Genomic DNA, 9,959 nt, shown 5'->3' on the forward strand with positions numbered 1-9,959 from the left:
TTTCACAAAAAATCCAGTTTAAACCTAAATGGAACAGGCCATATACTGTCATACTATGTTCTTATTTTGCTGTTAAAGTTGAACTGTACTTGTATATGTTGAAAAGGGATGTGTATGTGTAAGAACACTTTGCAACCTTATATTCATAGATAACATTATTGTAGATACAAGTAATCACTCAACTATTTGTATTTGTAACTTTACCCAAAATTATGGGATGCGACTTTAATTATTCAGCTCCTATTACATCTTATCAATTGTTACAATCTAATTATACATTAATTCAAAATTTACTACCTTCCCCCATCGAAATGAATCTGACACTAGTGAAGAAACTACTACAACATGATGATTTGTGTCAACTGCTAGAACGCATCCGAAACAATGGACAGAAGACTCTAATCATCATTCATCATGATGTGGAAGAGATACACTACGTCTTGGAAAGGGTAAAGAAGGACAGAGAACATCATGGCTGGGAAACTCTTCTAGGATGGTCACCAACTGCAACAGGGATTTGTGGTCACGTGTTCAATGCACTAGCAGCTGTGTTAAGTTTGTCTAACTGTGTTATGCCTATTACTTAGGATCATATTATACATAAGACTATGGAAAGTAATAGTACGCCTCGAAAAACTTTGAGAACTCTGTTTAAAGTATTAGCAGGGATGCTTCATAAAAACAAAGGGGGGACTGTTAAGGAACAGCAAACTGAAACTGTCTAGAGGAAGCCGCTTAGCACAACTTCTATAAAACTTGCTTAGCATGAGGAGCTAAATCTGCTGAAGCCTTAGGCCGCACTTAGAGAAAATAATGAACTTTTACTTAGTCCAGTAAGAAAAGGGCCTCAGAGCTGGTTCAAGCTAGGAAGATAAGGGAGTTACAAGCAGTCTGTGTTCCTGCGTCTCACACTCCGAAAGGGAGGATGGCAAGGCTTTGAAATAAGAGCAGTGCAGGGCATTAGGACCTTGAGGGACAAAGCCTTAGCTCACTACTGGGGCAATGTTAATTATTATGATTTAGAATCACCTCCTTGTCCTCCTCAGGACCTTGAGAGACAACAGTAAGACCCAACAAGAAACAAAGGTACAACCGTCAGCAGAAACCGCAACAGTAAAGATAAGGGAGAAAAACAGCCTGCATAGGAACAACGATGAGACCCAATAAGGAGCAGGAGACCCCAGACCTAATAATTACTCTTGGTCTGAACTACTGCGTGAGGGGTGGGAAACTTAATTTGAAAAAGCTATAATTGCCCAGGGATTTCTTTGTTCGGGGTCCCTCTTTGAAGGCACCCAGTTTGAGCTGTAATTACTGCATGTGTGTCATTAAAATTTAATTAATTAATTTGCTTTGATTTGGCTCTGAACTTTTTCTGCGGGAACCTAGGGTCGGGCCCTGTTATGGTGGCCGACAAGCCAGAAGCTTACAAACACATTTCTAGAAAAAGACAATGAAAATCCAGCCTATTTGGATGCTTTTTTCCTACATATACAATGTAGGAAATACCTCTGTCTTGTTTAATACTTCTATATAATCCCTGGAAATGTGTAGACAGAGACACTAGCAGAACAAAAACATGATTGTCTCTCTCCCTCTCCTGTAGAAAAGAGATAGAATTATTTCTTTCTCTATTAAATGTTTCAGAATTCAAGTTCATATTTTATGATGTGTTGAAATCAACAGGTATTACAGAATGAACTATGTCTAGAAAGAGGCATATTTTTATGTATCTCTCTCCAACTTTCTATATGCATAACCAAATTGCAGCTCATGAGAACCTGCAGCCAGGCTCTTTCTGAACTAGATATAACTCACCGCTGTTATGTGGGAGAATACTTATTTCTCAACGTAAAGTAGCAAAGTAGGCATCCTTGTCTCTGCAGTGAATCCAGAGAGACAGGCACCTCTAGAGGAGAATTCATCTCACTTCTCCTAGCATAAGATGAATCAAATTCCAAATGCAACTCTTTTAATAGGAAATGTACGGTGAGAATGGATGTCATCCTCTCATCTTAATTTCTCTCTAAATTAGGACTTAGCTGCTTTTATTTCCAGACACGCAGGGAACAGGCGCAGGAGGGACCTCTTCCTGACTGAGAATTGCCACTGACTCCTGACTCCCCACCTCCTAGAGGTGCCAAAGTAGATATGGGTGTCTGTGGGAAGCCCTCCACCCACATGATGCTGTTGAGGAGGCTGTGGCTGCTGGTGAATGATGATATACAATCTACAGGGGCCAGCAAATGTCAGATAGATATCTGCAGGGCACCACACGAGCCAGGGTTTGCCTGAAAAGATCTTTGCATTGACATATGAGAGAAAGAGAAGTACAACCTGGCCTGTATTTGGTGGAGCAGCTGCTGGCCACTCAGCAGGAGCGCAAAAGACACACAACATTGGAGAGGATGGTAAGACCACCTACTCTGCTGCTGGAGCATGTGCTGCCCCTTTAGCAGGAGCGCAGAAGGCTGAGATGCGTATCAGTGCTGGAGCTGCTGCTATGAACACCCTCTTCCCCTCAGAGCAGTCACTGTGGCTTCAGGGACTGCTCAGAAGGTGGGATTTGGACATTGAGATCTCCGCTCTCCTATGTCACACCACATCTTGTGCAGTTTGTGTGTACTACAGAAAAACCATTTAAAGGTGGAGCCAATAGTTTATTGTTAGTCTCAATGAAATCTTAACAGTCTAATCAACACTCTAATCACCATTCTGTCAATCTGTGATTCTGTGATAATCAAAGAATCATCATTAGTCCAGTCACAATGATATACCTTGGCTGTATTGACCACGAAATCGTGGCATCACAGCTCCGTAGTGGAGTAAGGAAGAGGAATGCAGAGCACAGACCCAGGACTTCAGGTGAGCAGACTTCACCTTATTCAGGGAAATGGGATCCCATGGAAGGCAGCTCTGAAGGGTGAGAGAGCTCAGGAAAGTGGCAGTCTTTAAGGACTGTATCCTCCAAGCACAACAGTCCATCCTGGTACTCAGTAAGACAAGCAGAGGTATCAGGAGATGGTTGGGCTAAGCAGGGAACTCATGTCAGAACTCTAGTGCCAAAAGGCAACAAACAGGAGGTGGGTGCAGGGACAGGCTCTAAAGGAGGAATTTGAAAACATTGCCTGGTCATGAAGGCATGATGTCAGGAGAGCCAAACGTCAGCTGGTATTGAGACCTGCAGGCGATGTCAAGGGCACAAAGTACAGCTTATGCTGCTACAATTGTATTAAAAAGCTGAACAAGGAAAATGTGGGTCTGTTACCGAATGGGGTATGCAATTTAGTGATAGCAGACACAGGTAAAGCTAAGGTATTCAATGCCTTTTTTGCCTCAGTCCTCATCAACAGTGTCTCTGGGCCTCTGTGATTAAAGGTGGGGTTCGAGACAGAGAACTACCAGCAGTGAAGGAGGATCGATTCAGGGATTATTTGTGAGAACTTAACCCATGCAAGTCAATGGGACCTGATGAGCTGCATCTCAGGGTGCAGAGAGAACTGGCTGATGTCCTTTCAAGGCCACTCTCTGCCATCTTTGGAATCTCATGGAGATCAGGGGAGGTCCCCAGAAGCAGGAGGAATGCAAATGTTGCACCCATCTTCAAGAAAGAGCAAAAGGATGCTGTGGGGAACTACAGACCGGTCAGTCCCACTTCAGTCCTGGGAAAATCATGGCATGAGTCCTCCTGGAGCACACTTCTGGGCACATAAAGGAGAGGAAGGGAAGTATGAATAATCAGCATGAATTGAGCAAGGGTGGATCAATGTGATTGCAGTCTATGGTGAAATTACTGGATTTATGGACAAGGTGAGAACAGTGGTTGTCATTTACCTGGACTTTAACAAGGCTTTCAACACTATCTCCCACAATATTCTTGCATTCAAGTCAGAATGTTACAGTCTGGATGGGCAGACAACCAGATGAGTAAAAAACTGGTTGGCTGGTCAGTCTTCAAGTTTTGTGGTTAATGTATCATATGCTACCTGCCGCTCCATTACAAATGGAGTACTACAGCCATTTCTCCTGGGTCCTGTCCTATTTAACCTCTTTATCAATGACCTGGATGGAGGAGGTGCTGGTGTTCCTGCTTATAAAGTTTGCAGATGACACCAAACTGGAGGGGGACCAACGAACATACTCAATTGCAGGGCTACCATGCAGAGAAGTGCAGACAAGCTGGAGGAACAGGCCAGCAGAAACCGAATGAAATCCAACATGGAGAAATGCAAAGTCCTCTAACTTAGAAGGAAGAGCCCCTGGCAGCAATACAGGTTGGGGGCTGGCTGGCTGGGAAGCAGCTCTGCAGAAAAGACCCTGGGGATCTTGGAGGACAGCGAGCTGAGCCTTAGCCAGCAATGTGCCTTGGCAGCAAAGAAGGCCAACAGCATCCTGGGCTGCATGAAAAAGAGCACAGCCCATAGGTTGAGAGAAGTGCTTGTCCCCCTCTACTTGGCACTCCTTAGACCACATCTGGAATACTGCATCCAGTTTTAGCAGTGTCCTAACCCCCAATACAAGAAAATTGGCGGGAGTTCAGCAGAGGGCCACCAAGATGTCTGGGGTGCTTGAGCACTTGCCCTGCCTGTTGTGGTAGGCTGAGGGAATGGGGCTTGTTCAACAGAGAGAAGAGAAGGCTTTGGAGAGATTTAATAGCAGCTTTCCAATACAAAAAGGTTATGAAGATAATGGAGCCAGGCTCTTCACCATGATGCATGGTGGGACCATGAGAGACAATAGGAAAAGCTGGAACAGGAGAGATTCAGACTAGAGATAAGGAAAAAGTTTTTCACCATGAGGATGGTCAGGCTTTGGAAGAGGTTGCCCAGAAAGGTTGTGCAGTTTCCGTCTTTGGAGAGTGTCAAGGCCTGACTAGATAAAGACCTGGGAAAGTTGGTTTGACGCCATAGTTGTCCCTACTCTGAGTGAGAGTTTGGACAAGAAGCCTCCTGAGTTCTTTCCAGACTGAATTATCCTATAGACCCTTTGTGATCCACATGTCCTCCCAGGGCTGATGTGAGAACCTAGGCATCTGAGCACACAGCCCCCCTTTGCTTTCTTTACTGGATCCCACTTCTTACCCTCACGGCCAAGGAAAAAGCTTAGAGTGTCATGTGCAGGGTTGGCTGGGAGGCAGGCAGCCATTATAGAGCCCCTCCCTGGAGGAAAACTCTACGGTGAGAAGGACTTTTGCCTTCGTATCTCCTGCAGAGCCCCAGCTGACCTTTGGGTCCAGCTCAACCGTCACCACACCTTGCCATCTTCAGGCCCACTTTCTTAGGCCTTTTCCCTGCTTCTGCTGTGTGAGAAGTCAGGAATTTAAAAGGCGGAGGAACGATGAAGGAGTACCTTGTGCCTCCAGCATTAGAAGCTGGTAATGCCTTCTTCTTTCCAAACTGCCTCCTTCTTTCCAAACTGCAGCAATAATCCCAGCCAGAACTCAAACCCCAGCTTGAACTGTGACCATAATCAGGAACACAACCAGATCTATAAAGTGGATTTGGGCTTCTCCTTGTGAAGCTCTACAGGACTTTCATCTTTGCCACTAATTAGCAAACACTGTGATTCTCAGTGTTTACTTATCAAAGAGACATACTCCTTAAAGTTCTGCTGATCCTTTATACCCCTCAGGAAATCTTTTTTCCCAAAAGGTTTTCTGTAGGTTGGGTTGAAATAACTATTGCTTCTCAGCCAATGCTTTTCAGACTTGAAGAGGCTTTCTCACAGGGCTGTGAAGGTGTAATAGAGCTTCTTGGATATTTTTCTTTGTTCTGGAGCACAGAGTTTCCTGGAGAACCAGAGGTTTGATTGGAGGTTTTTCTATAAGTGCTGTTCTGAAATATATATGTCCCTTCCTCCTATACTTGTTATCTGGCATAAGGTTTTTTAGGAATGATGGTTTGTTGTCAAGTGCAAGTGCATTCCTTCTGCTTTTTTCATTGTTATTAGTCACAGAGCTACTGGTAATTTATGGAAATAATCTGGGCCCTAAAGAAACAAAGGTATGTGATAATCATGCTCTAAGTGTTTTGAGAAAGAATTTTTTTTCCCCAGAAAAATCAGTTATCCAAGAAATTTGGCCTGTTTGTATGTGTGAAATTAGTTTGCCTGGGGAGGGAAAGAAGAGCAGATAAAGAGATACACTGAGTTGAGTATTGGAAAGGGACACCTGTCCCCAAGCTGGGTGAGACAGAAGATTGAGTGACTTAAAGAAGGTACTTAGATATGGAAGAGCGTAGTTTCTAGTCACAGAGTGACTCTTTTTCTTTCCTTTTTTTTTTTTTTTTTTTTTCTGAAGGTATATAAAACAGGACAGACCCAACATTTTGATCGTCTGTCAATTATAGGAAAACTTAAATGGGTGAGCAATGAGCAGATCTTATATGTGAGTTATATGTTCTATTTGTTTCATTTAGAACTGCTTGACCGCAGCTGTGGGGATGAAAAAGCTCAAGGTAACAAAGCATAGGTGATGTTGAATTTCAAAAAGTAACGACTGAATTTATTTTCTGTACAATCTATCATCTTAGCATAGAAGTATTCCTTGTAGAAAGAATAAACTCTCTAGAAAATAAGCTATCTGCAAAGCAGGCTTATGTTAGCCGTGTGTCTGTAAAGAGTGAGATTCATTTGATCTATATTTAACCATTTCTGCAGCGTCTGTTCCCCCCTTGTTATCCAGTTGCCCTTTGCAGACTGTGGAGAGAAAGACACCTCTGTTAATGAATTAATTACTTTCCGGAGGTACAACCCTGGGCTGGAGAGTAGGAGCCTGCATTATTTCTCTCTCTAGGCACACACCTCTTGGAGGACAGAACTTACACTGATGGCTCCTATCCTTAAAGTGTGACAGGTACAGGAAATACTGCCTTACGTGTCATTTGCTGCTTACAATTTCCTTAGACATGTAGCTGGTCTGCCAGTGTTGAAGCTATGCATTTCTCAGTGTTGAAGATACGAAGACATGAAGCTATGCTAAAAAAGTGACTGGAAAGTGATTCTAAAGATTTCAAAGCTTTGGGGTGATTAAAATAAATGTTAAAAACAACTGATACAATCTTGCATAGATATATGTAAATAAATAGATAGCTATGTTGCAGAACTACCCAGAGTGGAAGCAAAGGATGGAAAACCAAACTTCTGTGACTGAATTTATTCTTCTTGGTTTCCCCAGCATTCAGAAGGTTCATGTTTTGCTCTTTGTGGGTGTCTTGGTCATCTACCTGTTGACTGTCACTGGGAACATCATCATCATTGCCATAGTGCTAACTGACTGCACTCTCCACAGGCCCATGTATTTCTTCCTCGGAAACCTCTCATCCTTAGGAATCCTCTACATCTCAGCTACAGTCCCCAAACTCTTGGCCAACCTCTTGGATGCCAAGAAGTCTATCAGCATAGCCGGCTGCAAAGCTCAAGCCTTCTCCCACTTTTTCCTAGGTGCCACTGAGTTTTTCCTCCTCACAGCCATGTCCTTTGACCGCTACCTAGCCATATGCAGCCCTCTCCATTATACCACCATCATGAGTGGAAGACTGTGCGCTCAGCTGTCTTTTGCCTCTTGGGCTGGTGGTTTCCTGACTGTCTTTGTGCAAGGCTTCCTGGTGTTCCAGCTGACGTTCTGTGGCCCCAATGTCATCAACCACTTCTACTGTGATGTGGAGCCACTGCTGCAGTTGGCTTGCACTGATACTCACTATATTGAAAGGATCATCTTCATAGTTGCTGCTGTAGTTCTGTTCAGCACTTCCATTCTGACCACTGTCTCCTACTCCTTCATCATTTTCACCATACTGAGGATCCCGTCTGCTTCAGGGAGACAGAAGGCTTTTTCCACCTGCATTGCCCATCTGTCGGTACTTCTCTTGCTTTATGGAGCAGTCATATTTATTTATGCCAGGCCAAGCGGGCATGCCTCGCTAAGTAGGAACAAAGCGGTGTCCCTTCTGAACACCCTTGTGACACCACTGCTCAACCCTTTCATTTATACCTTGAGGAACAAGGAGGTAAAGACTGCCCTAAAAAAGGCACTCATCAGAAATAAAATGCTTGAGGTAAAAAAGTGAGGGCAAAAATACTGACTTTTCTTCATACTCTGGCAGGAAACTGATCTCTCAAACCATTGCTGGGAAGCACTTCTAACAGTAAATAGTGAGTAGAAAGAAGCACTTGCTATTAAGAAGGCAGAACTACTGCTTTCTGACTATGTGACAGTGTTTGAATTGCTTGTTAAGTTGCTTGTTTTTCTGACGTGCTATTTGGAGATTGCGCTTTTTGAAAAGTCTTTTGCAGCGTTCCAGTATTTTCATTATACATCAGTGCAAAAGTGAAAACTAAAAGAGCTACCTAGCATGTAGTCTGTCTGAGTTTTTTTTTTTTTTTTTTTTTGCTCTGTAAAACACAGATGACTTACAATTGCTGTAGTTGTTCTGAAGTGTGCAGTTTGGTGGTTTAGTCTGTATATATGTTGTATCTTCACTAATGTCAAAGGATTAACATCAATAGAGACCAGTTTGCATTATCCTAATTTTTATTTTTGTTCTGTATCATTTTTGATTGGTGTATTATATTTACTTTCAATGATTACTTCCAAAGTGATGATCCTAATGTCTGGCATTGGTTCTCTCATCACCTAGACTGCTCTCCCGTGTAATTTAAGACAATATGATTTTTGTAAATTAATGAATGCTTGAGTTCAACAAATATTGAAGGTTAGAATGATCTCAGCTAAAAGGTAGCTATCTACATTTTAGGTAGTCATCTTATTCCCTTTTTCTTGACAGACATTCACATGAAAAACTCAGTGGCAAAAAAAAAAAAGAATCTTAGAGAAGTATTTTTAGGAAGGGATTTCTCCTTCAGCTCCCAAGTAACTCAGAATTACCTTTTGAAGCAAAAACAGAAAAACCACCACAAGTTAAAGCTAAGGATTTTATACCTCCATAAGAGACTTTATGCACTTCTCTTCTTGGAAGCCTCCCTATCAAGGAGCAGCAGTCATGAACGGTCACTCAAAGTGTCAGCCTGGAAATTTTCTGTGTATTTACAGGCCTTTGTTTTCATGCAGAAATGTGCAAACCAGTGCTGGAAAACCAAACTGAATTTATCCTGAGGGGTTTTCCCAGCATCCTGAGGCTGGAGGTTGTCTTCTTTGTGGGGACTCTGGTGATGCCCATCCTGGCGCTCAGTGGGAACACCATAATCATAGCTGCTGTTGTATCCCAAACCTTGCTCCACGTGCCCATGCATTTCTTACTTTGGAATCTCTCATTCTTGGGAGTTTGGTACATGTCAGCCACAATTCCCAAACTGTTAGCCCACTGTTTCACCGTGACAAAATCCATCATCATTAGTAACTGCAAAATTCAAGCCTGTTTATTTTTACTCCTGGGAGCCCCTGAAGCTTGCCCCCTGACAGCTCTCTCCTTTGGCTGGTGCACAGCTACATGCGATCCCCTCCACCACACTGCCACTGTGATCAGTGGAGTCTGTGTCCAGCTACCACGTGATCCCTGACTGGGTGGCTTTGTACTGTCTACAAACTACTTTGGCGTTTTGCCTGTCCCTCTGTGCCCCTTCTGTCATCAAACATTTCTGCTGTGATGTTGCGCCATTGCTTAGCCTGGCCTGGAAAGACACAGCTGCTGTCAAATAGCTCGTCTTTCTTGTTGCCTTTATGCCCTGTTCACTTCCCTGCAGATTCTCATCTCCTACATCTACCTTGCGAACATTTCCTCAGCACATGGGAGGCAGAAAGCTTATCCCACCTGATTTTTGTGACTCTGTTGTACAGGGATGACATTCATGTATGTGAAGCCAACAGTAAGAATGGTTGCACTGTTCATTGTGTTGATCACACAATTGCTGAGCCTGTTCATATACATCTTCAGAAAAAAGGAGATGAGGGATGCTCTGAGAAGGCAGTGGCCAGGAGGAATGTGTTGAGGGGTAAAAATGGT

The 9,959-nt window shown here is 43.3% G+C and overlaps 1 protein-coding gene across 1 annotated transcript; it reads left to right on the top strand.

Annotated features, from left to right (window-relative positions):
• Window positions 1-7,124: 7,124 nt before the first annotated feature.
• On the top strand, window positions 7,125-8,066 carry LOC135326560 (olfactory receptor 6X1-like). Its single transcript, XM_064504375.1, has one exon. It carries the CDS (start codon window positions 7,125-7,127, stop codon window positions 8,064-8,066), a length of 942 nt encoding a protein of 313 aa, XP_064360445.1.
• The last annotated feature ends 1,893 nt before the right edge of the window (window positions 8,067-9,959 follow it).

Source organism: Dromaius novaehollandiae, unplaced genomic scaffold (genome assembly GCF_036370855.1).
Source record: "Dromaius novaehollandiae isolate bDroNov1 unplaced genomic scaffold, bDroNov1.hap1 HAP1_SCAFFOLD_36, whole genome shotgun sequence".
NCBI classification, from domain to species: domain Eukaryota; kingdom Metazoa; phylum Chordata; class Aves; order Casuariiformes; family Dromaiidae; genus Dromaius; species Dromaius novaehollandiae.

What these genes read in the sequence shown, in the direction of transcription:
- LOC135326560 (XM_064504375.1), top strand. Translation starts at nt 7,125, where the DNA reads ATGGAAAACCAAACTTCTGTGACTGAATTTATTCTTCTTGGTTTCCCC.